Source organism: Rhodnius prolixus, unplaced genomic scaffold (assembly GCF_049639745.1).
Source record: "Rhodnius prolixus isolate KJV_2025 unplaced genomic scaffold, Rpr scaffold_3, whole genome shotgun sequence".
Lineage (NCBI taxonomy): Eukaryota > Metazoa > Arthropoda > Insecta > Hemiptera > Reduviidae > Rhodnius > Rhodnius prolixus.
The window spans coordinates 47,347,128-47,363,393 of NW_027411603.1; the positions used below are offsets into that span (position 1 = coordinate 47,347,128).

The following is a 16,266-nucleotide window of genomic DNA, read 5'->3' on the forward strand; positions in this document are numbered from 1 at the left end:
GAGTTTTTAAGAAACTACAATCTCTAAATTGCGTTAGAAGGACGTGTGAGGGACTACTGCACAAAGGGTCCAAATCTTAACTGTAACATCAGCAACATAATAACAACAGTGGATTTTTGTTGTAATACACTCAGTAATAAAAAAAATGGAGGTACCTAGAGAGTCTGAGGAAAGAAGACCTGGAGAATGTAATCGTGGTAGTAATTGGAGGTGGTAATGGGACATTACAACTAGAGGTGGCTGACTGGAGGCGGTAAACTAGGACAGCCAGACAGAGCTGCCGCTCCGGGTGTGTAAGATTGAGAAGGGAGAGAGTATAGCAGAAGTAGAAGACACTGTGGGTGTCTGTCTGCTTTCACACAGGGTGTAAACATAATTTGTGCCACCGTCGTCGGCGGCGGCGGGGTGTGCTGCAGCTGAGGAGAGGGGGTGGTTCTGGTAAAAAGGAAAGAACCTCATTACGCGTGCAAACAGTTGCCGCCTCATTCAGTTAGTATAGTCCCCCAGCCGACAGAATTCACTGCTTCTGCTGGTACATTTCTCTCTTTCTTCTGTAGCGTTTCCAAGTGCTAAGCGGGTACAAAATTTACACGACAATAGTGTATTCTCATTCCACGACTCTACCGCCTCCTACCCACGGCCAAACAATCTTGTCTCGTACATTCTTCTGGCTGTACAACCGTTTCCGTTAGTCTACCTCACGACACTTCACAATTTATTTTACACCTAGTCTTAACACACCCCTTTTCCATTTAGGTCCTATCTAAAACTCCCAGAATGTTTGGTTATCAAAATAGATTTGATTTGAAATCATTTAATCAAATTCTTCTTAATCTTGCGACTAATTCTAAATAAGAAACTTCGATTTTATCCATCGTATCCCTTCCGACTTCCATCCACCATTCTTACGTTACCTACTCGCTGCGCACTTCCTGACGTGAATGTGAACTTCTGGAAACCTCTGAAGTAGACAGTCACGGAGTTCAGTTAGAGGCGAGGCCCGCCCACAAAGCGTTAAGAAGCTTTTTTCCTGGGAAGCAGCACTTCCGATTGGCAGATGTTGTTTAAAACGTTATTTCCGGTTCTCTTGATGGATTCAAAATATTAAATTTGAACTTTTTGAAGTGTGTGAGTTTTCATCCCGGATGGTATTAAGTATCTGAAAGTCTCCCAGTATTTATTTAGTGAAAAACTGGATATATCAAGAAGTTCTTCATGCAATCCTTCTTTTTTATTACCGGAAGCAAAAGAATTGAAAGAAAATTAGTGCCTGTACTTTGGAAATACCTGAATAATGTTTTTAGCGAATAAGAAAGCTGGATGGTGATGATCTAATAATAGGAAGTGAAGAGAGATATGCAGATAAGGTGTTCTAGAGTTGGAGCTTTAGTGCTGACGTGTGAAGGGATGATAGGGTTAGAGACAGAGACGAGATTGGCAGATAGACAAGGTAGGTTGCCAGGACAACTGGAGAACTGCGCTGATATTTTAATTGAACCGTTTGACTAAATCTTGATTCATCACAATATTTAGTATGCACCACCACTTCTCCTCTGTTCTCCATCTTAAACAGCTGATGAAACCTCCAGGTTTTATTTGTCGATTTGATTTGACATCTGATGTTTTGGGTGTTTTCTGTTTTGACTTTTAAAGAATAGCGTCTTTACCGTTAAGGAATAAAAAGGAAATGCCTACAAAAACTTAGGATTTTTCTTTCTTGGGCCACAAATTGGTGAAAAATCACTTTTCCGTACTCGGCGAATATGAAAACGTGACATTTCCGGTGAATATTAATGCTTCTTTTACATCCGCTAAAAGAAACAAATTTTTTTTTTAATTTTCCGTCATCAGATTGCAATTAGTGGCAATTAAAATGCCCTTCAATGATTTTCTTAGTGTGTTTAAATTAACAGACATCTCCTTTAGTGGTTTGATCTTGCCCGCTGCCATGCAGCTGTGTGTTTAAAATCCTTTTGCAGAATTAATTGATTTAAATTAACGATCATTAATTGATGTTTAAATAGCTGTACTATACGTATCTATTGACTGATGACAGCATGAGGTCAGTAGCACCCTACAAAATTAAAACGAAAATTGAGTAATTTATGCGTGTTTTGATCTCATTTTGGATTAGCATGGTAAATCCTGTAGTTAGTAGTGATGGAATTAGATGACAGATTTAACCAAATATGGAAGGCTACTATTCTCTGATGAAACAATTTGGTTTAACTGTATTATTAAAAAGCGTTTTATTGTTAAGTCTCTTTGAACGTAACTTTAAAAAATTTATTGGTTATTTATTAATTGAAATTAATGGTTTTAAGTTTTATTTACCAGGATTTTAATAATTTATTAAATTAATTAAGAAATAATAAATTATTAATAAATAGTTTGAAGTTAGCAGGCGTTATCGACTACTTAAAAGACTACTAGACCAACGTTCAAAACTTTCACTTAACAACAAACGACTGATTTACAATTCCATACTAAAACCCGCCTGGACGTACGGTATTGAACTGTTGGGTTCAACGAAACGCTCCAATATTCAACGAATTCAATCTCTTCAGTCTAAAATTCTACTCACTATCGTTAACGCTCCATTTTACGTTTCAAGTCTAACCATCCACACAGACCTGGAAACTCCGTTTGTTGGTCAGGTTGCACGAACTCGCTATAAAAGTTTTCATCAGAACTTGCACTCTCATTCCAATCCTCTTGTCCGCCATTTATCATCTCATCACCATCCAGATCATCCTCCCAGACGATTAGAATCAGCCAGTGGACTCGCGATTTTCTCTCTTCTGAGGAGAGTAGCTAGAGATGACTTAAGGAGTGTTATCACTAGGTAGCTTCTCCCCTCAATTAGTTAGTTCGATGTCAGTTATTGTCATTGTTACTTATAGCGTGTCTAGCGCTGGTGTAACTTTACAAATAAATTAAAAATAAAAAAAATAGTTTAATTAATTTATTTAGTAATTGTGTTAAATCTGAAAGAAAATCAAACGTAACTTACTTTTCCGTAGTTATCGCAAAGTTAGACTGAATTGGACTGCAGAAGAAAAAGCCTCAACTGCCCAAAATGTCCCTCTCCCAAAAATGTCCTTAATCGAAATTTTCCGGAAAAATTTTCTATAACTACTAATGCGCAATTGGTGTGTTATCAAGTTAAAGAAAATCGTAGAGGACTCTGTTTTATTTTTTTAAATCTTAAAAACCTTAAAATTGTATTCTGTAAGGTTATACTTCCGGTTTGTCTGAAAGATTATTGTTGTTATTAGATTAGATTGGATTAGATTAGACTAGGGCGGCCTCAAGGCCTACGCCACTGCGACCCCTTTGGATCTATTGTGGCTCCCCTCACTTTAAAGCTCACCCTCCAGACCTGTCCTTTTAATCAGACTCTTAATGCTGGAGAGTGGCACCTGGGTAAAGCTCTCAGGCCTTGGTTTTTCCTCCCCGAGAAGTAACATCCTTAGCCCTAGACAAGCCCCTCACACTGACACAACACGTGCAGTGCCCGTTTTCTCCTCCTCCTCCTCCTGCACAGGACCTACAAAGGCTATCATCTGTCAGGCCCATGCGATGCATGTGTTTTCTGAGCCTGCAGTGGCCAGTTAATAGGCCTACAATGATCCTTATAGCCTCACGGCCTTGACGGATTAATTCTGCAGTCATCCTCGGCGAATAACCTTTAATAAACTCCTTCGCCTGTCTCTGCCCAGTGGTAGCAAGCCACCACACCTGAGACCTACCCTGCACCCATAAGTTAATGGTCGCAGTCTTAACGCACTTCGGAACCCCAAAACAGGGCTCCGGGGGCCAACGAAGTGTCCCGCAGAGCCTTCCCGGGCCAATATAAATCTGCCGCTTCGTACCCAAACCAGAAAGACCTTATTCTGGTCACTAATTTCCTTCAGGGGTACCCAGACAGACCCAAACCAGCCTTGATTTGACCTGGTAGGAACTAATTGCCCGTAGTGCAGCCTGACTACCCGAGAAAATTACGACCTTGGAATTAATAATTGTCGTTATTGGTTAACACCAAGCTAAAGCGACTAATTACATCTGGTTCATCGAACAAGTTCCTATAACTTATCTAATACGTCCTGATTTTACATTGAACGGTACATTTATTTATTTTTTTAAGTTGGAACAGAGGCAATGAAAAGACTTAGACTTCCTGTTTACAACCTAGTATATCGAAATATTTTATAGGAACTATGTACAATTTTGGGTACTTAGTAGTTGGAATTTTTGAGCATTTTTCATTGGACCCTTTGTAAATATGCTGATGCCATTTTATTCATGAAGAAAGTTCTTTTATTTTCTAAGACTGAATGTTTAAAACAGCTGTGTGAATGCTGAGAATGAAAGAACACACGAATGTATAAGATTTATCATATGAATATTGTAAAATGCAAAGAAAAAAGTCAAAGAAGGAAAGGTAAAGTTAGCTAGTTGGTGGAGAAGATTGTCAATAGTTTGCTCTTGTGAAGCTCATATCGCTGAAGGTCCCCCAGCGTTCCAGTCAGATTATGGGTACAAACTCTTTTCCTGCTGCCTCTCTTTTGTTGTCCTTATCCCACTATAAGGCAACGTGTGGTGCGGGAGTAATATTGAAGTAGCAGTGCCATCTTCATTTCCGCTTAGCTGGGCACTTATAACTTCTTTTTCACTAACCACTTATAAGTTCTCTTCCTTTTTTTTTTTTTAAAGTGGTCTCTTTACCTACTCTCTTCTTACCAGGATGTCGATAGAATCCATCTTCCTTCTCCCCCTTTTTTTTTTTATTTATTACACGTAACTAGGTATACACTAGGATCGTCCCCCACCATTACGATCAGTGGTTGAAGTAGTCAGTTTGAACACGACGACTCAGCGTTTTTATTTCCAGAAGGCCTCCTTTTTATTAAAAAAGTGCCAGTCGATCGGGATACGCCTTTCTAAGCGGAACATGTTCTCCAATTGTGCTTCCTGTGTTGGCGTAGTGATGAGACTCGGCCCAAGAGATATACATTTTGATGACGATGATGATGATGTCGATGAGGAGGAGGAGGATGTTGAGGTTGCGGTAAATCCAATTTGTGAAGACCAAGAAGTTAGAAGAACTGAAGATATTGCTACGGCTATTGATACTGTTGCTACTGATACTAATCCAGATGATCTTATGGTTGTTGTAAAGAAAGAAAGATATCCTCCAACTAGAAGAAATCGCCAAGATACAAGTGATGATGATTCTGATAATGGGGTATCTTGTTTTTGTCGTGTATTGGTGATTTATTTTCTTGATTTTGTTTCTTCATTCGTAAGTTTTGGATTTAAAAATGTTCTTATGTTTTCCTTCGGTTTTTCTTTTTATTTACAGGAGATATTGAAATTACGCAGTAAAACTTGTTCTATTGGCCAGCTAAGTTGTACCGGATTGTACGCGTGCAGAAAGGCTAGTATCCCTTCTATGATTTATTTTTTTCTTTATTTTATTTTTTTCTCTGTTTTCTTCAGTTTTGAGCCAACAGTTCTTCGACGAATGTTGGCGGAGATTTGACCCCAGCTGTCCCCGTAGTTCGTCAGTTCTCTAGCAATCTGTGTATTGGCTGGTTTTTAAAGTTTTCTGATTGTTGCTACTTCCACCTACCTCTGGGTTTGTTCATACCAGTTTGTATCACGTAACTCCGAAGGCGATGATGAACGTAATACTTTCTGGGAAAGAAAAGTGAGCTGCAAAAGACATGTAACTGATTACAAGAAGATTTGAGTGTTATATTTTTTAAATTAAGAAATTGGTTATCTATTCTTTTAAACAATATTAATACAACTGAATTAGTTTTTATTTTTCAAAAATATTTGGAAAATTTAAACACGCACAGTTCACTGAAATTATTATAAACTCCGGTAAATTTAATCGCACAGTACTAACAATAAAGAGTTTGATGTCTATTGATTGCTACTGATCAAATTTCCGGTTTAGGAATTTCCTGTGCACATTGTTGCCAATCTGTTCAATACCTTGAATAGCCATGGTTTTCTTCAATTCTCTTTGATTGTTGTTATTCTGTATTGCCATCAATGAGTTCGGAGTTGCGCTTAGATTGTAAAAAAAACTTTGTTTCGGTTTATATCGAATGCTATCTGTATTGCCATTAATGAGATCAGTTGTAATTATCATTTTTAATTGATACAGATTTTTAAAAACACGATATCGATTGCAATTATTTCTTTTCCTTCGAAAAGTTAACTAATAAGTTTTAAGAATTTACATTATTAACATTATTGTTATTTACATTATTAGAATTTTAAAGTATCTTACTTCTAGTTCTGCAGAACCTTCTGTCAGCCAATTTATTTCTTACCAACTTCGTCTTTTATCTTTCATCAACTACTCTGGATAACACCAACCACACGAAGTGGGTTGGTTACTCAGTTATTCTCCCTTGACTCCATTGATTTAGATGCTAATTATCGGCTCAAACGACTAGCGAATGGTTTGGTCAAAGTTGATTTAACTGGAGGTACCACCATTTTATTTTAGTTTGATTTTCCCCGTTTTTACTCCACACCCCTCTGAAACTAGTTCCAATAACATTTTAAACCTTGGTAAAATCAACTTTGGGAATAGCACCTTTTTCCATTAAAAATTTATAGTAAGAGTTATTTTGTGGGATGGTGCGCATAGAGGCTTTTCCCATGTACTTATTTTCTTTCCAGGATCTTTCCTACATTTGATATCCAATTTGTGCAACCGGAAAAGTCATTTAACTGGCTCCAGTTCCGCTCAGTTCTCTCCAGGATTTAGTAAAGTGCCCCTAATTTTCTGCAAGCTGCTCTAAGAGAATTATTGTCTACGACCAGCTGAACTAACTTCTCACTGATAATGGCTATAGTCCTTTTTAGGGACTCAGCAGTTTACTTTTAGGTTTCTGCCATTCAGAAACACATTTTGTAGTGTATACTTAGTAGTTCTTAGTATGTACGTCACTTACGCTGAGATATATCTTCAATTTTTATTTAAATACTTTTTTGCAATAGGTTTTAGGGCAATTCTAGGAGAATCGTAGAGGAAGGATAGGTTGGTTCACTGTTTAGCTGGTATTGCAGTGGTTACTATTTGATCACAACAGTGAGGTACACACATTGCGCTTGTGTAATTTGGTGGCAAATCAATTTGGCAAATAACCCTACTAGTTTCAAATCAGGTGTGCTGGTGGTCATTTATGTAAATCAGAATTTACACACTAGTGAGGGCTAGGTTCTATTTACCTGCCATCTGAAATTCGAGATTACCGTTTCCGGTATTACCTTTTGGGAATTTGAGATTAACTGATGAAAGAAAATAGTCTTAATATGAACACTCTAAACTGACTTCCTCTAAACGCGATTTCTTGGTAAGTTTTCTTGGTAACTTACTTGGATCCCCTGAAAGTGCCGGAAGAAATATCAAATTTTAACGACATGCGTTTTTTTAAATATATACATACGTCTAGACCAGGGGTCGCCAAACTTTTTTGATCAAGGACTCCTATGTAATTTTTCGAATCTCCAACAGACCCCCATAAAAGTAATTTTCAGTTAATTAAAATAAAACTATTAGGTACTGTGTTTGTACAATTTATTTTATGGTTTTAAACATTTATTAAAGTAATTTTACAATGTGTAACAATAGTTTTATGAAAAATATCTTAATGTTGAAATTTAAGTACCTTAATAACTATTATTTTTATTATACAGTCTTGATTTATTAAAATAAAAATATAAATTATATACATTTCTGGGTGTACAAAATAAATTATAAAGACATCTGCCATGGTCAATTAAATAATAAGTAATTTAAATAAGTAAAGTAACACCAGTATTGCTTCTTAATTAATGAGACAGGTGAGCCTGGTGTTTCTTTGTAAGGTTCGCTATTTTGGGTTCGAAATTGTTTTTCTTTCGACCCCCTGGCTCAGATCGACCCCCTACTTTTGTTAAATAGACCCTTGGGGGTTCTATATATACCACCTCTGGTCAACACAAAGACGATAGACCAATTTAAGCTCATAATAGAAATCTATAGCATCGCACATTTTACATAGAGCGGAAAGAAAAAACATAAAAATCGATTACTGTACTGTGTGAATAATAGTGGGCTTAAGGACTACATATAAAAGCTTCAAAATATCATTTTATATTGAAACTCAATTGATTCTAAAAGTAGAGCTTTTAAGTGCATATGCCTGCTGCCAACAAGTAGCCTAAAAGCCAACTGTGGGGAGAGATAGGGGCTCCTTTCTCGACCAAATAGTTGTCCATCCTGGAGACAGCTTTTTCATTTCTTTTATTTCCGTTTCGAATGAAGAAATATTGGTGAAGGCAACTTGACCTTTCTTTTGTATCAAGAGTCATCACAGAAAGGACAGAGCAAATTTTTATTTTCTGTCGCTATTTTGAGAGAAAAATCTAGAGAAAACGCTTATAAAGAACTTTTCCTACAACCTCGCATTTTCTCTTAAATGCCAGTTTGCTTTTCTCTAATAATTCACAATAAAGGGGTATTATTATTATTATTATTTTGTATTTAATACATTTACTAAACTTCTTACAGTTAATAATTTACGCAGATATTTAAATAAAAGTATTTTAATCATTTTTTTCGCGGAAAATTCTTTTTAGACAAATTCCGGTTAGGTGGGGCGCTTCTTTTTTAAGGCAATTTCATTATTATGTAGATTCTTTTACCTTGAACGTGTATACACTTTTCCGGGCGCGTTTACAAAATAGAAAAAACTGGCACATTAAGGGGTTAAAAGAAAATTATAAAACGTCTACCCTCTCACGTCTAACCCTTGTATATAAGGTGGTTAACTGTGGATGATGATGGTCCAGTTAGAAGAGAGATTTATTTTGGGAGGACCTCCTTGATACCAATCATCTCTAGAATATAGTAACATGATGGAAATCCATTCTCTCTCTCTCTCTCGGTCTGGGAACTCCAGTTTGACTTTATAAAGTGATTTCCGCTTTGCTACAGGGAATTATGGGAAATAAGCTGAACTCCTCTCTCCCTCTCTTTCTCTCCATGGAAGTTATAAAGGGGATGTTTGCTGTACCTCCCTCCTAATGCTGCTGGAGTCGCTATTAGATTTTGGAGTGTCTCCCTGGGGCGACGACAGTGTACTTCCGGAGAAGACCATTTCCACTTCTCTCTATGCAGCTGGGCGACCGCTCTGGTGAAATACGTTCGCAAACTCTTAACCAGTTCCATAGTTTAGATGTTTTCTAACTTTATGAATCAGATTTAGCCCAAAGTTCCATAATATTAAGTGAATTTTCATTTTTTTTTTGCTACTACTAAACATAAAACTACGTCATCTTAATGGTGGACTTTTCTTTCATGAAAAGCATGAAGTAAGTGGAATTATTAATGATTATTTTTTTTCTTACCTACGTTAGAAAAAAGTTATATTTTTATGCTGATCAAGGTAATCAAAAATAACTAAAAACAGGGCACCTCATAACGAGATTTTCTTGAGGGAATTCACAATTGTAAAACTTGCACGATAATGATATTTTATCTTCTTGCCATCAGTGAAAATTGTGAATAAAATTCATTAAACATGTCGCATTTGATACTGCGTTTGCTACCATCTTTAGAGGTTCTAATTTGATTGTTTTTTCTTAAAGAGGAGTTGTGTCTTGTGCGGCAGATAAATGGAAAATTGCAGAAAGGATCATATTCTTTTACGTGCCACTCAGAACATTAGGGTCCAATAGCAGAGTTTGAACAGGCAACTAACTGGAAATGTCACTTCAAGATTTTCACGGCTCCAAAGAACTTAAAATTTTTAGTTGTACTTTTTTGCTTAAGATTTTTATAATAAATTAAAAATAAGTCAAAACGGTAGAAATTAATATACGTACTATATAATTTTTAAATCAATAATAGAAAATAAATTATGTTAAAATATTCATACATGAAAAAATTTAATTATTAAGTGAGAAAACTTGTAGTTAGTTCCATAACAAACAAAATATTTAACAGCAGAACATTTAAATAATACATGTGAATACAGTAATACCATACGAGGGGGTACCCAAAAAAAACCGGAATTATTTTTTAAAAGCTATTTATTTACAAATTTTTTACAGAACAACCTTATCCCCTTCAAAATACTCTCCATTACAACTAATACATTTGTCCCACCGGTGCTTCCACTGTTCGAAACATTTTTTGTAGTCATCTTTAGAAATGGCTGACAGCTCCTTCTTCGTTTTTTTCTTGACCTCTTCAATGTTGTCAAATCGGTGACCTTTCATGCCCTTTTTCATGCGTGGAAATAAGAAAAAGTCGCACGGAGCCAGGTCAGGCGAGTAAGGTGCGTGGGGCAGCGGAACCATGCCATTTTTAGCCAAAAACTGTGTAACAGAGATGGCTGTGTGTGCAGGTGCATTGTCGTGGTGGAAGAACCAGTCTCCTGTTTGCCACAAATCGGGTCTTTTTTGGCGAACACTATTGCACAATCTTTTCAAAACTTCCAAATACAAGGTTTGATTGACGGTCTGACCTGGGGGGACAAACTCTGAATGGACTACGCCTTTGGCATCAAAAAAGCAAATCAGCATTGTTTTGATGTTTGACTTGACTTGACGACATTTTTTTGGTCGGGGTGAAGATGACGTCTTCCATTGGTTCGACTGTTGCTTTGTTTCTGGGTCATAACCATAGCACCATGACTCATCACCAATAATGACCTTTGACAGAAAGTCTGGATCAGTTTCAAGCTGTTGTTTCAAAGCACGACATGTTTCAACTCGATGTTCTTTTTGATTGTCAGTCAGAACTCGAGGAAGAAACTTGGCAGCAACCGTTTTCATCCCCAAATCTTCCGTTAAAATTCGCTAAACCGAGCTCCAAGATAACCCACTACTCTCTGACAGTTGATCAATTGTCTGTCGACGGTCTGTGAACACCAGCTCTCGAATTTTTTCAACATTTTCGTCGATTCGGGCAGTTGATGGACGTCCAGAACGAGGTTTGTCATCAATCGACATGTCGCCATTTTTAAACCGAGTAAACCACTCGTATACTTGAGTTTTTCCCATAGCGTCATCTTTGTAAGCTGTTTTCAACATTAAAACACTTTCAGCAGCATTTTTGCCGAGTATAAAACAAAATTTCAGAGCTGCACGTTGTTCACTTAAACTTGCCATCATAAAAAACGAAAAAAGAACAAAACAGCGCTGGTAAAAACAATCACTGCAGATGAACAGAACAAGCCAGGCAGACAACACAGGCAGGACTGAACTGGCAAGGAATTGCGCTATACACGTCTAGCGGCAGAAATGCGTACTACATAAGCTCCATGCGCGGCAACGCAATTCCGGTTATTTTTGGGTACCCCCTCGTATTTGCATTCGATATGTTAGATTACATTATGCTAAATTTATTTCACATATCTTCTATAATAGATTTTTCTTTTGTTAGTCGAAATTCAATCAAATTTCAAATCTGAATTAGTTTTTTCCAGTTTTCACCTGAGAAAATGAATCTTTACCTTTTTCTTTAATCTATTTAGAGAAGATATTACTATTGTATGCTGACAACAAGTTGTCTGAGTCCGAAAAAGTATAGTGGTCTGTATGAGTGTGATTTCTCTTTTGTTTTCTTTAAATATTTAGTTCCGGTTCCGTCAATACGTATGTTTCCGGTGGGAACTCGTACTAGTAAGAGAAAAATCAAGAGACACTTGCACTTAAAAAAAAAATAAAATAATGAAAACCGATCGACAGTCAGACGCACGTTATTGCGAACATGATAATTGTGATTATTACAATAAATAAAAATCATCTTGCATCTCTGTGCACAGCCGAGACCACCGTTCCTTTCTACCCCGGAACTATTATGCACTTCGTAATATGCAGTTCTAGTAAGAAGAAAACTAGGCTCATAAAATGTCGGAATCACCTCACACTTACGTCACAAGCGAAATTAAAAGAACTCATTTGCAACAAGTTCCTTTAAACAATTTTAGTTTCAATTAAAAGCTCATAATTTAAGCTAACGACATGATTTAATCGTAATTAATACTTACTGGTAAGTTTATATTTTAAAACGAAAGTACAAAAAAGAGAGCAGATCATTATCAGAGAAAATTCTATGTATAATTATGTGAGTCTGTCACGCGATCAACTGTTGCATGCAAAATTCTTGTTTACAAATTTGGTTACACTTCCGGATAGACTTTCTTTTTAGCAACTTACAGCTGTAAGACTCGTCAAAGCTTAGTAATTGATTTTTCACAGAAAAAACTTCAAGTAATTCTCTTCATAGGAGAAAAAAGTTGAAGCTGCTTGCGTGCTAAACCAAATAAAGCTTATGAAGCTCTTATTTTCAATTTGTATTTGTTGCGCAAAAAAAAATATTTTGAACCTGGGCATTTCTCACAGTTGTTTTTAGCAAAGATATTGTAAATATAGGGTTTCTAGATTGTTGTGGTAGGATCAGATTATATGTGTAATTAGGTCTGGAGTACCCATTCACTACTGGGCCTCGGATCCCTTGTGTGTTTTAGACGTGTCAATGAACTTAAGAGAGTGTATGTGTACAACACCCCCATCCTAAACACAACAACCACACAACTGGGCGAGTTTCTGCTTTCACACACTACAAAGCTGTTGTTGGTGGGTCACGTTAGGGTTCAATAACAATACGTCAAACTCTCCTTTCTGTCTCCAGGTTACCCTGGAGAATTCCAGTTAAAATTATCTCTCTTAAGAGGAAGGAGGAGAGGGAGTGAGTATTAAGGCTGTGCTTGCAGATTTGTGTTTTGAGATTCAAGTGAAGTTGTACAATATTAAAGTCAGCTTATTAGTAAAAATTGTAAATTTCGAAAAGATTTAATTCCGGATACTGCGATAAAAGAAAGACTTTTCGGAACTCACGTCGTATTGTCGATAGAGGGAAAGATAGAAAGAGAGAGAGAGATAACTAGATACAATGATGACGGTTTTAGGACCTAAAATTAGTTTATAGAGTACCCCATGCTAGAATCTTAACATGTTTTTTTTTTTTATTGAATTTAAAAACATCTATAATTAGAAAATAATTTTTAATAATAATTCCAATCATTGGTTATTTAAGAAAAATAGAATTTTACACACGACATTACTATAAACCTGCAGTGTGTGAATATTAAACCTGCTTGGCAACAGCTGACCTATATAAAAAAAACCTGCCTCTCAACCTGACTTGCATGTCAGCGTTTAGCTGTCTAAAGTGTTCTTCAGCAAGTACAAAACTTTTCATTGATGTTTTGCCAATGACCTATTTTGTTGTCAATTGGGGTCATCAGGTCATTTATTGAATGATTTGTCAGGACTGTTTCAAAAAAAAAGAATAAAAGGAGGAAATACTGTGTGGCTATGTCCAGTCATTTGTAATTGATTATTGTTCGCTGTGATCGATTTATTTTATTTTATTTTTCTTTATCAATTGAATTAAAAGATACCGATAGTTAAAAGTTATAGGAACCGACTAACAATCTACAAAAAACCCTTGTTTAGAGTAAAGTCCGTTATTAAGGAGTCTTATTCTGCATTTTGTCTTTATCCATTCAAATGATTGTCTTTAAATTTAGCAGTAAATTATAATACATTTTTATTTTGTAAGCATTTTAAAAAAATATAAATATTTAAGAGCTCTTTATGTAATATTTTAAAATTGGTTGAAGTAAGGCCCATTTAATAAGTTCCTTGTCTACTAAAGGTAAAGTGCTGTAAACAAGAAAATTTAGAAGAAAATGTTTTTTGGCTCCACCCATAGAGACGGGTGGACTTGTATGGGGAAATGGCAGCACTACTAGTGCTGTCTACCTATCGCCAGAGGAACTAACCTCCTCATATTGATCCACTACACTGCGTCACACGTTTTCCCACTTGCTGCCGTGTGGCTATGGCCTCCCTTCGCCCTAGAAGCACACTAGCACTACCTCCTCCTCCTCCTCTGCTTGTCACTGTTTGGTTGTGTCTATGTATAGTGATCTCTAAAGCTTGAGAAGGCGAAGGTAAATCATCGTTGGATGTACGTACACATAGGGTGTTTAAAAGAAAACAAAATGAGGATTAAAAAAAAAAAGGAGTGGACTTAGTAGCGGCGGCCGAGTGGTAAGGGACGTATCCTCCACAGAGCATAACCTGTATTAAAAAAGGGAATCCTGCCATGGTTATAGGTCCAGCAGTGTCCGTCGTCTTCTCAAACTGTGGTGAATACATCCCCTTTACAGGTCATCATCCTTTACGCCCCAATAAAGTATACAGTGAATAATTAGACTAGGGGTCACTTTAAAGAGAGTATATCTGTTAAATTTACATATATTTTGTAAAAAAAAAAAAGGTTTTTAAAAAGCCCCAAGAAAATATGCAGTTTGCAGGTTAACAGAATTCTGTACTGCAGCAGCAACTGCAATAACATTGAGTGGAACTTATTTTTGTAAGACTGGAAACGCACTTAAAACGTGGGTTGCATCAAAACGGATGTAAAGACATTGCTAAAAAAAAAAAAGCTTAAAAACAGAATTTATAATACAGTAAAATTACTTCCGCTCTATCGTAATTTATTGTTTCAAATTCTCCAATTTAACTTACATAGGTGGGAGTGCCTCTTCAATGATTAGATCTATCGAAAGATTTTTTTTGCGATTTCTCTCTTTTGACTATTGCGATCAATCTTAATAAGTTTTTGTGGTCAAAATGCTGAAATTAATCTTCCTTAAATGATTTTCTTTTTAGCTTTCACTAAAAACTATCCAACCGGAAATGTATACACGCTAACGAACAAACAAACAAAGAACACACACGCACACAACAACTTACATCAATACAAGGTGATGGTTTGTTATTCGTCTGCCCCCCCCCTGGTGTCTGTCATCGGCTGGGTCATTGGGTCACGGTCAAAACGTTATTTTCACACATGCCTTTCGGACTCTCGAAACACAACTCTGCAATTTTACGACAGGTCAACATTGAGAAAACAGTAAAATATTTATTGAAGTTGATCTATCTGAATTACATACGTACCAACACATGACTTAACCAAACCAATTTCAGTTTATTAGAAAATTATTTATTCCTTTGTAAGTCGCCTAGTTATGAAGGGGAAGTTGTAGGAACGAATAAAATTACTAAATAATTGATTTTCCACCGGAAATACTTAAACAAAAAAAAAATCCTTAGCAGAGGAGTATTTCCTTGAAATAAGTTTTCGAAAGGTGGTTTTGGTAGTTTGACACATGAGTCAATTGAATTAAGAGGGTTCACATTAAGAGGTTAACGATGGCTAACGTTAAATTCTGATTTTAGCACGTTTTCTTTATTAACTTCATTAACCGATTTTTTTTGATAACATTTTGCAATCTCTTCCAATAAATCTTTATTTTGCGAATCACTTTTTTTTTACTTGGTGAAATTTTTTATTACAAAATACCGGAGGAAGGTGAAGTTAAAACGGATGTTGCAAGTTAATATTTCATGAAATAAGTGTAATGATAGTTAGAAAAATAAAATGAAAGGCAGCGAGAGCGGACTTTGAAAGTAGACAAGCATCAGTTGTGAAAAACAAACTGCAGAACTGACATCAATCAATCAGCCAATCAGTAAGAGAGAAGTACGCCTAACAGGAAGTTGAGTGCTGCCACTTTTTCAGTTATACGGCGGAGGACGGTTATGATTTATAGCATGCCGGAAATTAGATCTGGAAATAATTCTTCCATTAGTAACTTCAAGAAAATAGAAGATACTTTTATTTCCTGCCTCGTTATATCCGTTATTTATTATCTTAATTTTTTAGAATGATGTGAGCAGTCGATTTCGATTCATCTGAAAGTTGAATTAGTTTTATTTCTCTTATTTGCAAAAGAATTCGAAAAGCTACTGTTCTGCCCAAGAAAAAATCCAAAGGAAAATGTTTACGTAACTTTCTGATAGTAAAAATAACGATGAGCAGGTGATTGGATAGTTTTTAGAATATTGTAATCAACTAAATAGTGAGTAGAACATTGGACAAGAAAATCCGTGAAGTGTGGTGGCTATGGTAACTAACCAGACACCATTGTGGAAATTATAAATGATTTTTTCAAGTTATTGGTTTCTAAAACTTTTATATTGAAAGGTTATTTACAACTGTTACCTACTTTGAATAAGCTGGGGAACCTAGCCTTTATTTATTTATAAAAAGCCTTAAAAAGTGTCATTTTTTCTTTTCATCCAACGAAAAATGGTTTTCTTTGTAATTCG

At 36.1% G+C, this 16,266-nt stretch overlaps 2 protein-coding genes across 5 annotated transcripts in view; both read left to right on the plus strand.

Moving 5' to 3' along the window:
• sif (guanine nucleotide exchange factor still life) overlaps nucleotides 1-16,266 on the plus strand; it is a 487,274-nt gene that overhangs the window by 12,853 nt on the left and 458,155 nt on the right. The window lies entirely within an intron of this gene.
• On the plus strand, nucleotides 4,297-7,546 carry LOC141453230 (uncharacterized). The gene is made up of 2 exons (XM_074126182.1): nucleotides 4,297-5,248; nucleotides 5,366-7,546. Exons 1-2 carry the CDS (start codon nucleotides 4,955-4,957, stop codon nucleotides 5,543-5,545), a joined length of 474 nt encoding a protein of 157 aa, XP_073982283.1. The 5' UTR covers nucleotides 4,297-4,954; the 3' UTR covers nucleotides 5,546-7,546.

Bases quoted from the DNA above. Each gene is read 5' to 3' on its own strand.
- LOC141453230 (XM_074126182.1), top strand. From the start codon at position 4,955: ATGTTCTCCAATTGTGCTTCCTGTGTTGGCGTAGTGATGAGACTCGGC. The intron at 5,249-5,365 runs GTATCTTGTTTT...TTTTATTTACAG, and splicing joins ATGATGATTCTGATAATGGG to GAGATATTGAAATTACGCAG.